Source organism: Pelophylax lessonae (genome assembly GCF_965119305.1).
Source record: "Pelophylax lessonae genome assembly, chromosome: 7".
Lineage (NCBI taxonomy): Eukaryota > Metazoa > Chordata > Amphibia > Anura > Ranidae > Pelophylax > Pelophylax lessonae.
Window position 1 is genome coordinate 212,609,142 of NC_138774.1, and position 18,434 is coordinate 212,627,575.

An 18,434-nucleotide genomic window follows, 5' to 3' on the forward strand; every position below is an offset into this window, starting at 1 on the left:
GTATTTTTTATCATTCTACCATTTTTTCCTCATTAACTATTATCATTTTTCAGTTATTACCAGGATATTTGCATATTCAATTTTGCAATTCCCATTCCTCACAGTTGGTTATTATTATTATAGTTAATAATCATTATTATCATTTTTTGCAATACACGGATGCCTTAGCTATCTTAATTTCATCTACTAATCGGCATTATGATGCTTTAAATGACACTATCTTAATTTCATCTACTAGTCGGCATTATGATGCTTTAAATGACACTTGCAAGTGGTGAGGGGTTAATGACTGCTGAGGACACTTATTGGTTCCACTCCCATTCCAACCCTGACCTTTAAATTTCCACTTTGCCGTCTTTTCTGTGACTTGACAAAGCGCATGCGTGCGAAACGTGTCGTCACAGCAATTTCTTCTTCATGCGTTCCAGGCTGGTTAATGCTTTCGTGTCACGGAACCATGAACCAGACGTACAACAACAGATAAGTGAAAATAAGAAGGCTTTATTGAAAATCAAGCTGTAAAGCAAAAGTCCAAACGGTTGGCGAAACCGAGGCAGAGTCCTTGCGAAGCCAGAGGTCAGGAACCAGGAGGGTAGTCAGACGAAGCCGGGATCAGGAACCAGCAGGGTAGTCAGACGAAGCCAGGATCAGGAACCAGCAGGGTAGTCAGACGAAGCCAGGAACAGGAACCAGCAGGGTAGTCAGACGAAGCCAGGATCAGGAACCAGCAGCAGCAGCAGTCTTAGAAGCATGTGAACACAGGGGGACCAAGCAAGGAACTGAAGCCACAGACCTCCTATATATATGAGCTAGGCATCCAGCTCCTCCCAGTGGGAAGGAGAAGCCGCAGGGTGGGAGGCTACAAGAAACCCAGAAACCAAGATGGCCGCCAGCACATGTCAAACGAAGGAGAACAGCAAGAAGGTAAGACCATGACATTTCGGGTTTGAGACTTCCGTCCTGTGCTTCTGAGTCGCGGTGACGTCAAGCGGTGAGTGCCTGTGGGCCAGGCTCAGCTCCTGCTTGTACACAGCTCTTCTGACTAGCATCTCCATCCACAGCGGTTTGGCAACACTTCACTTAGTGGACCCAGCAGTCATTACCGATCATCATCGGAACATACCGGTCTGGGTCTAGTACAGTAATACCTTCCATTGGCTTTTATTGACTTCAGTTGTGTTTTATCACTGGCAATTTTCCAATAAATGGTTTCTTACATCCATCGGCTTATTTATCAGCATCCTGATCACACCAACATCCGGACAGCGCTTTTCTCCCCTTTTGGTTATTTCAAACACTTAGCCAATTATATACACAGGGGATCTAAGGCAACCTCCTAGCAGGAGGTACTCAGTGCTTATCTATTTGAGCACCTGATGCCTCACCCACCTTATTTACACACAATTTAAAGAGTAATGCTAACAATACACCAGTTCAAAAATTGTTCAAACGTGTTTTCAAAAAAACAGCACATGGTCGTGGGTGCAAACAATATTGCCATCATGTATTGACTGAATTTTGAACGATAAATTGTTCAATGGATATAAATTAATCAGTTTCTCATTTGTTTTTGGCCTCTGAGTTACATATGTGCAGTAACAACAGTTCAATTTTCAGGAGGTGAGAAACACGTTAACCTTTCAATTTATTGTCCATTTGGTAGAAGTTTTCCAAACTTTCTTCAATTTTTTTTTTGGTCCCAAATTGTCACAACTGATTTTCGATCTGTTCCCATTACCTGGACGAAAAATAAAGAAACTGTCCAAATGGCAGATTTGCAAACAATTTATCAGCTAGTATATGGACACCATAACTTTTGTTGGGTAAAAAACATTCCCCTCTGGATAATATATGTACATTCCAAGGATTTTAAAAAATTTTGCAGATTCCTACCTTTTGGTATTCTAAAGAAATAGCTGTTTGTTTGTCTGTGTCCACGTGACAGTGAATCTGTATAGGAGCGGTTTTATACTGTAGTAATCAATCAGCTGCTGCACCTGCAGGGCTCTAATGAGGAAATTGGGAAGGTCTGCATCCCTTTAGATGTGATTTCCCATTAATCTCCCCAAAAATGACATTTTTGTTGCAGGGGATGCCAAAAATCTGATTGGTCTCTTAGTGCAGACTTCTGGGAAAATCAGTAAACCAATCACACAAGCAAAAAATGACATTTCTTGGGGTTGTTCTGTACACCATCTGTCTACAGAACACCTCCAGGTAGCCATATTGCATTTTTCAGAAAATTACAGCTCTGCAGATTGAAAAGGAAAGGTAGTCACAACTGTATACGTTATATTATTATTTTTTTTTTATTTGCTAATTATTATTTTTTTTTTGCACGAAAGAGGAATTATCCTTTAAATCAGACTTTCCAGACTTTTTTTTGCCAGCCCTCTGTGACCTCCACAAATGGCTTTTAAAAAGTCTCTGCTCAACAAACTGTTCCCCAAAACACAAAATACCTCATCTTCCCTCCTGGCATAGTTGGGTGCTTAAAATCTTGCCTTAATGCACTCCAGCACAACTATGCCAGGAAGCATTGTGACATCGCTCACACTTCGGAAACATTGAGAGCCAGGGCTAAGGCAAGTACTTTTTTTTTATGGAGAACTATTTCTTGATCAATGGCTTTTTAAAGGCCATATGTGTTGATGGGGCAGGGATCTAGCAAAAGGCAAGCATTCTGTTTTCCATAGAAGACCAAACTTTAGCCAAAACTTTATGTTTTTAATAGAATGGAGAAGAATTAGAACTTTTTTTCTTCTTTTTATTTTTTTCCTGTCTGTAAAGTCAAGGGAAATGTCTCCAATAGGAACAGAGTAGGGAAGAACATCTAATCATTTTATTGCGTCTGTGCCTCCCAGTCCTGCTGATAATAACACACCTAATTCTTGTGCGGGCATCACAGGACAAGAAGTGAAGGACAGTGGGGTAATCCGGAGGCAGGAAGGACAGTTCTAGCGAAGTGAAAGGCCAGGCTCAGCCTTTCACAGTTGTGCTGTGGTTGCATTAGGACCTGGATGACTGTGAATACTTGAGTAGGTTTGAATTCATATATTTTCCGTTAAAAATGTGAAATGGGGATTTAATATTTGAATTTTTTGTTTGCTATTTTTTATATTTAGGCATGGTTCTTCACCACTTGCTACAATCCAAATATGGTGCACAAAGCTGTGAAAACTTGGGCAGCCTCTGTACCAGTCAAATTTTTTGTGAATGCATTTTGATCTGTAAACATGAATATATTCATCAGGAAAACACTGCAATGCTTTGACTGGTTTTAAGAAAGTGTCAGCGGGGCTGATTAAAAGTATATTGCAGAATGTACTCTGTTGGTTCAGAGCTAAATAAACTGACTACTCAATGTGTGTCAACCTGTTTTATTGTTACTAAGAGTATTGTAGGGGATAAAGGCTTTACGAAAAATCTTTCACATTGGAGTGATTGGATTAATGTTATTCTCTATGTGGATATAAATGTTGGTGAATGTTTCTAAAAATTATAGTGCCTTCAAAAAGTATTCATACCCCTTGAAATGTTCCACATTTTGGCAGGTTACAACCAAAAATTTAAAGGTATTTTTTTGGGGGATTTGATATGATAGACCAACACAGTGGCACATAATTGTAAAGTGGAAGGAAAATAATGGTTTTTAAACTTTTTTACAAATATCTGAAAAGTGTGGCGTGCATTTGTATTCAATACTTGTAAGTCAATACTTTGTAGAACCACATTTCACTGCAATTACAGCTGCAAGTATTTTAGGGTATGTCTCTACCAGCTTTGCACATCTAGAAAGGGAAATTGTTGCATTTTCTTCTTAGCTCAAGCTCTGTCAGACTGGATGGAGAGCGCCTGTGAACAGCAAATTTCAAGTCTTGCCAAAGATTCTCAAATGGATTTAGGTCTGGACATTGACTGGGCCATTCTAACACATGAATATGCTTTGATCTAAACCACTCCATTGTAGCTCTGGCTGTATGTTTAGGGTCGTTGTCCTGCTGGAAGGTGAACATCCACCCCAGTCTCAAGTCTTTTTCTGACAGGTTTTCTTCTACGATTGCCCTGTATTTGGCTCCATCCATCTTCCCATCAACTCTGACCAGCTTTCCTATCCCTGCTGAAGAAAAGCATCCCCACAACATGATGCTGCCACTGCCATGTTTCACTGGGATTGTGTGTTCAGAGTGATGTGCAGTGTTCGTTTTCCACTACACATAGCTTTTTGCTTTTAGGACAAAAAGTAAAATTTTGGTCTCATCTGACCAGAGCACCTTCTTCCATAGGTTTGCTGGGTCCCCCACATGGCTTCTCGCAAACTGCAAACAGGACCTATTATGGCTTTCTTTCAACAATGGCTTTCTTCTTGCCCCTCTTCCATAAAGGCCAGATTTGTGGAATGCACAACTAATAATTGTCCTTTGGACAGATTCTCCCACCTGAGCTGTGGATCTCTGCAGCTCCTCCAGAGTTGCCATGGGCCTCTTGGCTCCTTCTCTTAATAATGCTCTCATTGCCCAGCCTGTCAGTTTAGGTGGACGGCCATGTCTTGGTAGGTTTGCAGTTGTGCCATACTCTTTCCATTTTCAGATGATGGATTGAACAGTGCTCTGTGAGATGTTCAAAGCTTGGGATATTTTTTATTTTTTTCTATACCCTAACCCTTCTTTAAACTTTATCCCTGACCTGTCTAGTGTGTTTCTTGGCCTTCATGATGCAGTTTGTTTACTAAGGTACTCTAACAAACCTGTAAGGGCTTCACAGAACAGCTGTATTTATAGTGAGATTAAATTACATACAGGTGGACTTCATTTACTAATTAGGTGACTTCGGAAAGCAATTGGTTCCAATAGATTTTAGTTAGGGGTATCCGAGTAAAGGAAGCTGAATACAAATGTACGACACACTGTTCATATATTTATTTGTATAAAATGTTGAAAACCATTTATAATTTTCCTTCCACTTCACAATAATATGTCACTTTGTGTTGGTCTATCACATAAAATCCCAATAAAATACATTTACGTTTTTGGTTGTAACATGACAAAATGTGGAAAATTTCAAGAGATATGAATAGTTTTTCAAGGCACTGTACGTGAACTGAAAGTCACTAGCAAGAGTGGTGAAAAGTCTTAACCTCCCTGGCGGTATGATTATGTCAGGAATTGCATACCAAAAGCGGTACAATTGTTTTCATGGAAATTTGGCGTTATGTATTATAGGCCTACAATTCTTAGTAATTACTGACTTAAACCTGACCAAAACAAGACTCTAGTAGACATCCCAGATGTGATAAATTTGAAACACAAACACGTGAATTATAATCGAATCAATAATATTATTTTATTATTTAATATATAATATATATATAATAAAATTATATTATTGATTAAATTATAATTCATGCATTATATATTATATATAGATATATGTTTGTGTGTATATATATATATATATATATAACGCATGAATTATAATTGAATCAATAATATAATTTTATATATATATATATATATATATATATATATATATATATGTGTGTGTGTGCACATATATATATATATATATATATATATATATATATATATATATATATATATATATATATAATATAAAATGTGTTTTGTGCAACGTTTTTTTTTTTTTTTTTTGAATTTCCCTCCCTAGTTCCGCTCCCATGCAGCATTGCTGCTGCAGGGAACGGAACTAGGAAGTGATCACACGGACGGAGGAGCGGCGGGACTCTCGGCTGGCGGTCACAGCAATGAGAGATCATCGCTGGATCGCCAGGATAAGGTAAGAGAACACCGCTGCGCTCTCTGCAATCCACCCCGAGCGTGACTCGGGGTTACCGCTCCTGATATGAAAAATCAACCCCGAGTCACGCTCGGGATTACCGCCAAGGAGGTTAAGCATTAAAAGTGATAGACTTTGACCTAGTTATATCAAGACTCGGATTAACGAAAACCTTCAGAATCCTTTTTCATGATTAGGTCTGGATTTCCATTTGGCATTAATTTTTAAAATAAATTCTTTATTTATCGTTTAAGGAATCAAACAATATATTCTAAAACAGAATGGAAAGAATTTGACAGCTCCATATGAGCAAGTAAGACCAGGCATTACAGAACACAACTAATATTGCAGAGCATACAGAAACAAAAGGGCAGCCTATATAAATGTTGCTGAAAGTAACCAGAAGCTGGGAAAATTCATCAATAAGAGTCGAATTCCGAGACCATATATTCTAGTTAAAATTTATGTAATAATGCATTAGGCATTTACAGGTATTGTGCTTTGGTGACTATATATATATATATATATATATATATATATATATATTTTTTTTTATGTACAGAGAACGAAAACATTTTTTCTGATGTTCATTGACGGACACAGCTCCTGGTATTCATAACCATTGGGTTATACTGCCGCCTATAGGAGTAGGACACTAGGCAGAAAAGAATTCTGGCTACACCCATGGGCAGTCCCAGGGGGTATACTTCTTCTCTCTGCCATAGCCACTCACACACTTTTGTTACAAGCAGTGTCAGGGGAATTATAACTCCACAGAGAGGTGGGTGCTGTGTCTGTCAATGAACATTAGAGAAATTGATTTTATGGTAAGTCAAAAATCCCATTTTCTCTTTCGTTCTTTGACTGACACTGACTGAGGGGTGGGAACAACAAAAACATTTCCAAGGCTAAACATTAGCCAACCAGGCAACAGGAGCTCAACCTAACAACTGGAGCCCACCTGAAGAAAACAATACACCCTCAAAGGGGATCAGGTCCTCTTAAACAGCAGCCTGTAAAACCTTGCAGCAAAAGGAGGCATCCACAGATGCCAACACATCCACTTTGTAAAAGTGTACATGGACGACCAGATGGCCGCCTTGCAAACCTGTGTCACTGGCGCCTGATGACGGAAGGTCCAGGAGGCACTAAGGGTCCTAGTAGAGTGTGCCTTGACAGGGAAAAGAGGAAAATGATCCCTGATAGAATAGGCCTGAAACACCGTCTGTCGGATCCATCTGAAAATGGTCACAGAGGAAGTAGACAACACTTTTTGAGGTCCATCTGTGAGCGCAAATAGAAAGTCTGACTTCCTGAAAGACTCCATAGCTGCCAGGTACACCCTGATTGCCTGAACCACATCCAAGGAATGCAAGGCAATTTCCTTCGGATGTTTAGGCCTGGAACAAAGGGAAGGCAACACAATGAAAATCAGAGACAACCTTTGGAAGGAAAGAGACACTGGCGAAGAACCACCTTATCCCTGTGAATCACCAGGTAAGGTGAATGACAGGAAAACGCAGCCAGTTCCGACACCCTGCATGCAGAGGTAATAGCCACCAAAAAGGCCACCTTCTGGTACTGCGTAAGAAGGGGAATCTCCAGAATATTTCAAAGGGAGGCTTCTGTAGAGCTGTAAGCACCAAAAAGAAATCCCAAGGCGGCAACTGAGCCCGCGCCGGAGAGAGCCAATGTCGGACCCCATGAAGAAAGGTACACACCGGGGAGTGTGTGGCCAAAGGTCATTGGAAGAAGACCACCAAAGCCGACACCTAGCCCTTGATGGTAATCAAGGCCAACTTCTGTTCAATCCCCCGTTGAAGGAAGGTTAACATCCGAGCCCCTGAAAAGGAGCGAGGATGAACCCCAAGCGACTCACACCATGCAATGTACGTCTTCCACGTACGATGGTAGATCTTCCTAGAAGTAGATTTCCTAGCTTTCAACAGCGTAGGAATCACTGATCAAAAAAACCTCTATCTGTCAGCACCTGGCGTTCAACAGCTAAACTGTCAAAGCCAGCGACTGTAAAGCAGGACAGAAGATCGGTCCTTGGGACAGCAGATCCTTCCTGAGAGGAAGCTTCCAAGGAACATCGGCGACCAGTCGTACCAGATTGGCATACCAAGCACGATGAGGCCAGTCCAGAGCAACAAAGATAACCAGAATCACTTCTGCCTCGATCCTGCGTAGAAGTCTGGGCAGAAGTTTGAGAGGAGGGAAGGTATAAATCAGCCGATACTGACCCCCATGGGGCCACCAGTGCATCTGTGGCGTCCGCCAGAGGATTCCTTGACTGAGCCACAAACCTCCAAACCTTTCTGTTGAGCCGAGATGCCAACAGATCCACCTTGGGGGTACCCCACTGGAGACACAGCTGATGAAACACCTCCGGATGAAGAGACCACTCCCCTTGGTCCAATGCCTGCCGACTGAGGTAATCCGCCTGACAATTTTCCACCCTAAGAATGTGTACGGCCGAGAGGGCTGGAACAAACTGTTCTGCCCACTTTAGATTGTGGGCTACTTCCAGAGCCACCAGGACACTTCTTGTGCCCCTTTGGTGATTGACATAAGCCACGTCCGTGGCACTGTCCGAATTAATGCACACTGGACAACCCTGAAGACGATCCATCCAATGATCCAGACACAGCCTGATCACTCGGAGTTCCAAAACATTGATCGGTAGTCTGGACTCTTCCAGTGTCCAGATCCCCTGAGCAGAATGCTTGCCGAGGACGCGTCCCCAGTTAGACAGACTGGCTGGCATCCATGGTGACCACTGTCCAATACAAGGGGAGGAGGGATTTTCCCAGCCGAAGTGCCGAAGAATGAAGCCACCATATCAGTGACTCCCTCGTTCCCCGACTCAGCTGGATTTGATTGCCCAGAGACTGTTGAGTCTTGTCCCATTTGGTCAGAATCCCTCTTTGCAGGGACTTCGTATGGAACTGTAAAAATGAAACTGCCTCAAAGGAAGACACATTTAGGCCCAGCACCCACATGCAAGTCCAGAGGGAGCACCATCTGTTGGACAGCAGGAGGAGAAATGCAGCCTGCAATTTCTGGTGTTTGTCCAGAGGAAGGAGCACTCTGGCTAAGGCCAAGTCTAGAGTCAGGCCCAGATAGTCCAGCTTCGAGGAGCAAAGGCGAGTCCAAAGGGTAACGCCAAAAACTGATAATACTCCTCTCCCACAGCAAAGTGGAGAAAATGCTGGTGACTGGCACATATTGGAATGTGAAGGTAGGCATCCTTGATATCGATAGGGGAGGAAATCTCCCTGACTCAAGATGGCCACTACCGTTTGAATGAATTCCATTTTGAACTTCTGTACCTGCACAAAGCAGTTAAGCGCCTTGAGGTCCAGGATTGGACGCACTTGGCCTTCCTTCCTGGGGACTGTGAACAGGTTTGAGTAAAAACCCTGAAAACGTTCCAAAGTCGTAACCGGGACACTCAAAACAGGCCTATGAGCGGTCTGGAGACATGTGCAAGTTGTAAGGAAAAAACCTTGCCAGGGGACAAGAGCGAAACTCAATCTTGTAGCAGGACTGAATTACTTTGTGGACCCACTTGTCTAGCACCAGAGAAGTCCACGGATCCGGAAACCAGCGAAGACCTCCCCCCACCCCCGATACAGGTGAGGGTGCACCTTCATGCTGAAGGAGCCTTATCCATGGGTCTGGAGAAGCTTGATCTTGGCTTGCCAGACCAGGCTAGTTTGGATGCTTCTGAAGAGGCCCTGAAAGGCTTTGAGCCCTTGTCAGTCGACCCTGAGGAATGAACAAAAATTATTTTGAGCTGAGAAGAAAGGCCCACGTCTATGATGAGGTTCCTTGCACTTAGGAACCTGTGGAAGAAAAGTACTCTTTCCCCCTGTGAGACCTTTAATGATGTCAGCCAGGGTAGCTGCAAGCAGGCAGTCTCCTTTGAATATATGATCAGTCAAGGCCTTTTTGAAGTCTTATCCGCAGACCAACACTTGAGCCAAAAGACACGCCGAAGAACCATTGCCAAAACAGAGATGCGAGCCATCAGGGGAGCCACATTTAAAGAGGCATCACAGATAAACTGCAGCCCCTGGACCAGATGGTCCGCCAGTTTGGCAAAAGCAGGGGGGAGTTGTTTCCCCTCCAGGTCACTGCGTAAGATCTTAGCCGACTCGGTCAGAGTTTGCCACACTAGGACAATGGTGAATACTGGCCTCATTGCTGAACCAGCCAGAGTGTATATATTGCGGGCCACAGCCTCCGCATTCCGGTCGGCCAGATCCTTAAAGGCCGGGGACTCTACGACGGGAATCATGGTTGCCTTGTTCAATCTGGAAAGCGGAGGGTCCACCACCGGTGGCACAGTCCACTTCTTAAGAAAGGACTCCTCATAGGAGTAACGCCTAGTAAAGCGCTTAGGAACCCCATGGGGACGCTTTGGTCATTCCCACTCTTTTGCGACAATTCTATCAAAATAGGCTCTGGATGGCTTGTGAGTGCCAAAGGGTACCTGTGCCTCTGTCGCAGCTTCAGTCCTCAATCTATAGGGTCTAACGCACAGATACAGTGAGTGCATCCAACAGCACCTTTTCCTCACTATCAGAGGATTCCTGGCGCGTGCTTGCAGACCCAGCAGGGTAACCTAAGTTCATGGTGGCCGAATCAAATTCAGGATCTGATGAGGCAGGGGGCGCCTTTTGCTAGTCCAAAAGCCACCTCCAACCGGGACACAAGGGACTCCAGGACTGCCGTCAGTGCATGGATGGATGGTTGGGACCCGGAAGGACCTGCAGACTCAAAGAGGGGATCAGGTGGGGAAATGTGCTCCAAATACTCCATGAGTCACCAGGGGGACCCCACAAAAGGTGTAAAACACTGCTAAGGGACAACCCCCACCGCACTGGCAGCCCCCCACCGTCGCCTGGCACAAGGCACCAAATGATCTTCAGCAGAGACTCGCTACCCGCAGAAACAAGCGCATGCAGCCACCAGAATAATGCTCTACACATGCGGCGGTCAGGAAGTAAAATCATCCAAGAGTCAGCACCAGGGGATGAGGAGGGGCTCCGACCTAGCACGAAACTGAGGTCTGCGTGTGCTCACTGGCCAGACTGAGGTGACCACTGGATCTAGATTATCCAGTCTGATACCCAGTCCGGCAGTTGATTGTAGATCTCACAGGAAAAATCCAGGAGAAAAAGAAAAAAAATTGCCAGGATATAAGATCCCAGCGAAGAACTAGATCCTTACTCCTGACTAGGCAGAAAAAAACTGAGTGGCTATAGCAGAGAGAGAGAGCATACCCCCTGGGACTGTCCATGGGTGTAGCAAGAATTATTTTCTGCCTAGTGTCCTACTCCTGTAGGGGGCAGTAAAACCCAATGGTTATGAATACCAGGAGCTGTATCCGTCAATGAACGAAAGAGAAACATGGTAAAAGCGGAAACAAAAATAAATAAAAAGATAGAAATGAAATGCAAGCAACAGTTAATAAATTCATAACTCAATAAACAGTATTAAAGTGGGTGAAATAGACTGAATCTATTTTGTTGGTCCCATGAACTAAGAAACTGACATGTCTTCAGATGTGCCGACCGATTAATTTTAAATTGTGCGTCCAAATGTCTTGATCAATCATGTCATGGTATCTCTTGGAAAGCTCACATTGGCACTTTCACAGCAAAAAAGTATGAGGTTCTTGCATATCAGCCATGTGGGTGCTGGTTAGGGCCCTGAACATCCGTCAGGCCTTTGTACACCAAACTTCATGCCTGTTCATGAAAGTTGTGTAACAGTTTGCATGTTGCATTTGTATTATATATTTTAATTCACATCACAGGTATCAATGCCGATGTCTTTTTGAAATCCTGATTTACGGGGGATTAGCTGAATTCTTGGTCAGCTCGACATCTCTCAGAATCAATAGGAAAATATAAGTGCATCATGATGTACAATATTTTGTGATTGTAAACTCATCACTGTTCCAACTCTTCCTATTGGCTAATTAGCAAGTTCAGATGCAACAAACTTTCTTTTTTAGGCCTTACTCAAGTCTTGTAGCAAAACACTTGGGGAATATTCCGATACTTCCATTGCAGTGACCTTCCAGCCACTCCTCATTCACTGTCAGGTGATAAAAGAACATGATTAGGGTGAGACTAGGGTTTCAGTGACTTACAGTACATGTAAGACAAATTTAATTCATGTAAATATAAATGTGTTTTTAATTTTTTAAAACCTTTTCCTATACAGTATATACATTGAGCGTATATTGCGTATTACAAATGTAGGCTCTGCTTCCTGCAGAATAGGGCTGCACAATGATTGTACTATTCAGATCCAACTATTTTACTGCAAGACCGCCAGACAAGACCTATGTGTCTAAAAACAATAGGCCTTCTGCTGAATCAAACACCCATAATCCTCCTGGAAGTCAAAGACCATGTGATCCAGGATGTCTAGGCTTATGGGCACATATGGGAGTTTGAAAGCAGTGTTTTTTTTTTTTTTTCCTATTTTTTTTTTTTTTTCTATTCATGATAATAAACATGCACCTCTTCATTCTAAAATGTGATTTTGGGATTGTTGGTTTGTACCTTCCTGATTCACAAGTGTGAGTTTTAAAGACAGACTGCAGGAGCTGGAAAGTTCAAACAATCGTATTTTAGCTGTCATTTCAGGGTACAAAATGAAAGCTGATATGCAACAAATTACTATGCTGAGCAATACAACTGATTATTGTGAACCTGTCCTAAACTCACTCCCTTAGATAGAACATTTAGCATGCATTTTGCACAAGTTAGCCATATATGATATACAGTATGTCACAAAAGTGAGTACACCCCTCACATTTTTGCAAATATTTTATTATATCATTTTATATCATATTATATCATTTTATGAGACAACACTGAAGAAATGACACTTTGCTACAATGTAAAGTAGGGAGTGTACACCTTGTAAAACAGTGTAAATTTGCTGTCCCTCTAAATAACAACACACAGCCATTAATGTCTAAACCGCTGGCAACAAAAGTGAGTTTAAATGTCCAAATTGGGCCATAAGTGTCAATATTTTTTGTGGGCATGGAGTTCACCATAGCTTACCAGGTTGCCACTGGAGTCCTTTTCCACTCCTTTATGACAACATCACAGAGCTGGTGGATGTTCGAAACCTTGCACTCCTCCACCTTCCGTTTGAGGATGCCCCACAGATGCTCAATAGGTCTGGAGACATGCTTGGCCAGATCATCACCTTCACCATCACCTCCGCTTCTTTAGCAAGGCAGTGGTCGTCTTGGAGGTGTGTTTTGGGTCGTTATCATGTTGGAATACTGCCCTGCGGCCCAGTCTCTGAAGGGAGGGGATCATGCTCTGCTTCAGTATGTCACAGTACATGTTGGCATTCATAGTTCCCTTAATGAACTGTAGCTCCCCAGTGTCGGCAGCGCTCATGCAGCCCCAGACCATGACACTCCCACCACCATGCTTCACTGTAGGCTAGACACATTTGTCTTTGTACTCCTCACCTGGTTGACATCACACACACTTGACACCATCTGAACCAAATATGCTTATCTTGGTCTCATCAGACCACAGAACATGGTTCCATTAATCCATGTCCGTAGTCTGCTTGTCTGCAGTAAACTGTTTGCGGGCTTTCTTGTGCATCATCTTTAGAAGAGACTTCCTTCTTGGGCGACAGTCATGCAGACTAATTTGATGCAGTGCGCAACGGATGGTCTGAGCACTGACAGGCTGACCCCCCACCCCTTCAACCTCTGCAGCAATGCTGGCAGGACTCATACATCTATTTCCCAAAGACCACCTCTGCATATGACGCTGAGGAAATGCACTCAACTTCTTTGGTCAACTATGGTGAGGCCTGTTCTGAGTGGAACCTGCTCAATAAACCGCTGTATGGTCTTAGCCACTGTGGTGCAGCTTAAGTGGGGTACACACTAGTAGAAAATCTGCCGAATATTACCGTCCAAGGTAAAATCGTACGATTTTCAGCTAGTGTGTACACAACTTTCAGCAGCCGATGCCAACATTTTCAATACAAAAAAAACAGAGGGACAAACACCAAAATTTTTATCGTCCGTCCCCAGACGACCAATTTTCGTTTAATATGTATGCAGTACGTCCGCGAAAAATCAAATACGAAAGGCCGCGCATGATCTGAAGTTGCTGACGACCCGGAAGTCTAGGAACAAATGTCCCAAAAAAAAAAAATCGGAGGAGAAATTTCGTGAACATTATGCACTGTCAACTAAAAACGGTTATGACCGCTAAGCATGAGAGAGAAAAATCAGAGGATATTTCGTCTGATTTTCATCAAGTGTGTACGAGCCTTTAGTTTCAGAGTCTTGGCAATCTTCTTTTAGCCTAGGCCATGGGTGTCCAACCTTTCGGCTTCTCTGGGCCACATTAAGTGTAGAGAAATTGTCTCGGGTCACATATAAAATATATACTATAGTTAAGGTATATAAGTAATAAAATGCCGCCCAACCGCACTAATTTAACACAACTACACAACTAGAGGATGATCACATGAAATGGAATCAGTATACAGAGGGTTGAAACACTCTAACCACCATGACCACTTCAGTGATTTGAAGTGGTCATGGTGGTAGGAGTCAGAAACACTGCACATGCTGGAATATTTACTGTTATGTGCTGGGGGCTAGTTGCACCCCTAGAACATATGACTTAGGCAGCCAGAAAATATAATGTCCTCATTCATACATGTATAAACAAGGACATGACATATTATGACAAAACACAACTGGTTATTAAAAAATATATTGCAACAATTTTACACATGCTAATGCACATACCTTTTCTACTTGTTTTGCAGACTGCTGCCGGTACTTCTGAAGCGGTTACTGCTGGCGGTTACTGCTGGTGGGTAATGCGGGTACTGCTGGAGGAAGCAGCAGCTGCAGTAGAGAGCAGAGCCGCTGCTTCCTGTATGGCTCCTGTCACAGGTGGAGTGCATTTCATATCACTCCGCCTGTGACAGACCTGGAAATATACAGAAAGCAGCGGCTCTGTCACTGACTGCAAACAGCCTAAGTTTCCCGCAGCAGCCGGGGGATCGCACGGCACTTGCAGCCTTGTGCGTGCCCATCCAATGCAGCCTAAACAGTGCCATCCACTGCAGCTTTACCAGTACGTGCCCATCCAATGCAGCCTGATCAGTGCCCATCCAATGCAGCCTGATCAGTGTCCATCCAATGTAGCCTGATCAGTGCCCATCCAGTGCAGCCACACCAGTGCATGCCCATCCAATGCAGCCTGATCAGTGTCCATCCAATGTAGCCTGATCAGTGCCCATCCAGTGCAGCCACACCAGTGCATGCCCATCCAATGCAGCCTGATCAGTGCCCATCCAGTGCAGCCTCAAAAGTGCTTGCCCATCCAATGCAGCATGATCAGTGCCCATCCAGTGCAGCCTCACCAGTGCATGCCCATCCAATGCAGCCTCATCAGTGCAAGCCCATCCAATGCAGTCTGCAATGAAGAAAGAGGAGAGCCGCTGGATTACACAGAGCGGGAAACTCCCGCTTACCCGGCGACCGCTGTCATACGATGTCCTGCCTCCTGGACCGGCTCCTATGATAGTAGTCACCAATGTGCTGTCTATCATAGGAGCCGGTCCAGGAAGCGGGGCTTCCTATGACAGCGGCCACTGGGTAAGCAGGAGATCCCCAATCTGATTTTAATCCGGCAGCAAATTGAGGGGACAGCAAATTTACACTGTTATACAAGCTGTACACTCGCTACTTTACAATGTAGCAAAGTATCATTTCTTCAGTGTTGTCACATGAAAAGATATAATAAAATATTTACAAAAATGTGAGGGGTGTACTCACTTTTGTGAGATACTGTAGCACTGGTCATAATAGGGATTGTTGTGTTGAATTACTAAAGGCAAATATAGTGTTCACTTTGCAGGGAAAGTTTCACTTTGCCTATAGCAAATGTGGGGAAAATGCATCTTAAATCACAAACTTGAGCAAGGAAAAAAAAAAAAAATATTTGAGTTTCCCCTCATTCACCCAGCTAAGGGAAAGTTCCCTTACAATGTGAACAGTCTTTTTGCTTTTAGTAAATCAACCCCTATGTCATCAGTGACAGATGTTAGAACACAAATGCAGGCTGGCAGGTTAGGGCAGCATTCTAGTCACTGTCCTGCACAGACCAAAAGGACAATGTCACATATGTCAGAGATAGACTGGGCTAGAGTTATTTTCCCCTGGCCCAGTACAAAGAAGGTATGTTGGCCTGGTGGCTTTGGGTGGAGATACTTCATTAATCTGACCTTGAGTGATGGCTGCTAGGCATAATATAGCTACCTGCTCCCCATTCAGACCTGTAACTACCACATTAGGCAGAGGAAAGTCTTCCAACACAAATGTCTTTTTTGGCTTTGAGATGCCATGCAAATGGTGAGAGTGGCAAAGGAAGCTGATGTTGAAAGATATCAAAAGGTGTCTCATCAAGCCATGTTCTGAAGGAACATCCACCTTTCCATATGCCCATCAATCAATTTTGCATCATGGCACACTTTAAAGTGATTGTAAAGGTAGTTTTTTATTTTTAAAGAAAAAACATGGTTTACTTACCTGCACTGTGGTTTTGCACAAAGCCCCAATCTTCCTCTTCTCAGCTCCTGGCTTCGCACACTGCTAAGTGCCCCCAAAGCAAGCCACTTGCTATGTGGGCACTCATGCAGGTTTGCTCCTGAGCCGTGCTCTGTGTGTCTATTCACACACGGGGAAGCTTGGCTCCACCCCCTGCTCACTGACTATGATTGATGGCAGCCGGAGCCAATGCCCTGCTGCTGCTTCTGAGCCAGTGAGGGGGAGAGAGCAGTGATTCTGCTTTCGTGTACAGCGCTGATCGACATCAGGCTCTGAGAGAGGAGAGGGCTCCACATAGGGTTTTTACCTTCATGCATAGATACATGAAGGTAAAAAAAACACCTGCCTTTAGAACCACTTTTAATTAGCCCACAAAAATCTGTCTCTACTATAAAAGGGCTAGTTTCTCAGTCTTCTCCTGGATTTTGTACAGTAGCAACATTGAGAAGTCACTATTAAGATCACAGGGGTTGATTAACAAGCAAAGATGTAATTGTTTTACCTTCGGAGAGAATGTCAATGATGTGGCCTTGGTTAAAGGTCAGATCTTCTGGTCCTTCTGGAGAATACTGGTAGATAGCTTTCATGTGATATAGGATAGGTCTACCAATGCAGTTATATGCGTCCTGCAGAGATATATTAAAAGATATTAATGTGCTCACCTAACCTATTTGCCAAATACAACATATTGGATAACTGACAGTATTAGCCAAAAGTGGCTAATGCATTAGGCAACTTTTAAGCCAAAGGGTATCTTCAACTCTTTTGTATTATTGTAACTTATTGCTGAATAACCATACAGTGATGCAATGTTTAGGAAAAAAGTCAGTAGAGTGGTAAGATTTCCAAGCATTGTTTTGGGGAATTACCTTTTCGGTTTCGGCCAGATAATTTTCTCTGTACACAGTTAGGTTCAGAGTTGGTTGGTGGATATGCCAGTGGAGGGCAGAAATTGACCCCAACACATATGATACTTAAAGTGGAGTTCCAGCCTATTTTGCAACTTTAGTGATTCCTGGAGTGCTCGCTATGCTAATCAACAATTGGGCATTCTCAATTTTTTTTTGGGGGTCCCTTACATTATTTTCAGGGCATTTTTTATTCTACTTCCTCCTTCTCCCCCTCTGTGGCCACGGCCACTGACATCCCTTCCGCCTTTGCATTGCATCCTGGGAGCTGTTTGTCATCACTCCCAGGAGGCTGGAATCAGGAAGAACTTCCAGAACACTCCCTGGAATCAGGAAGAAGGACACAGCAGATTACACTGTGGCTTCAGATGCCCACATCCATGATGGCCACGCTCAGACAGCATTTTTAAAAGTAAGATTTTGACTATAATCCAATACTGTACACCTTGTAAGTATGAAAATAGCGGTTCTGTAAAGGGCGATGGATTAGTATTATAGGGGTATTTTTAGTTAAAAAAGGTATTTGAGGCCGGAACTCCGATTTAACATCTAATGAAAGCATTGTGGCTGCATATAGGTACATTTCACCAACAATTTCCTACTATTGGGTAGGAAGGGACAAAACCACCAAAGATTAATACATGTTTTTGGGTTTAGTTACCTTACAGCACAGGATGAGCTTCTTCTGATTAGATTGTTCCCACATTTTCTGGAGGTCTGCATCTCCTTTCACTGGAGTGACTTGCTTTCCCTCAGAATCCTTGTAACTAATTAACAAACCACAAAATCAACACAATGCTGACAACTGGGGAAGTTGCATGTCTACATTGTCTCAATATTCCATTTGGCCAAATCTCTTAGTGAAGACTTCTCTCAGTCACTGTTGCCCTATAGCAGACAATCAAATTGCATTAACTAGTTACTTTCTGCACCAAAATCTTACAACAGGGAGTCCTTGAAATACTTGCAGCTGGTGGGGACACCACTAACGTAAACATGTTGCTTTGCATGGACAGCGCACAGGATTGCTTTAAGTGTACATTTTTGGATGAAAGGATCAGTTCAAATTTTATCTCCATGCCTTCTTTGTC

At 43.2% G+C, this 18,434-nt stretch overlaps 1 protein-coding gene across 1 annotated transcript in view; it reads right to left on the reverse strand.

Moving 5' to 3' along the window:
* Window positions 1-11,515: 11,515 nt before the first annotated feature.
* NOXA1 (NADPH oxidase activator 1) overlaps window positions 11,516-18,434 on the reverse strand; it is a 66,884-nt gene continuing 59,965 nt past the window's right edge. Inside the window, exons 14-16 of the mRNA XM_082262693.1 lie at window positions 18,005-18,110; window positions 16,938-17,061; window positions 11,516-11,910 (exon numbers count right to left, since the gene is read on the reverse strand). Coding sequence (XP_082118819.1) covers window positions 11,831-11,910; window positions 16,938-17,061; window positions 18,005-18,110 — 310 coding nt within the window. The 3' untranslated portion in view covers window positions 11,516-11,830. The remainder of the gene's footprint in view (window positions 11,911-16,937; window positions 17,062-18,004; window positions 18,111-18,434) is intronic.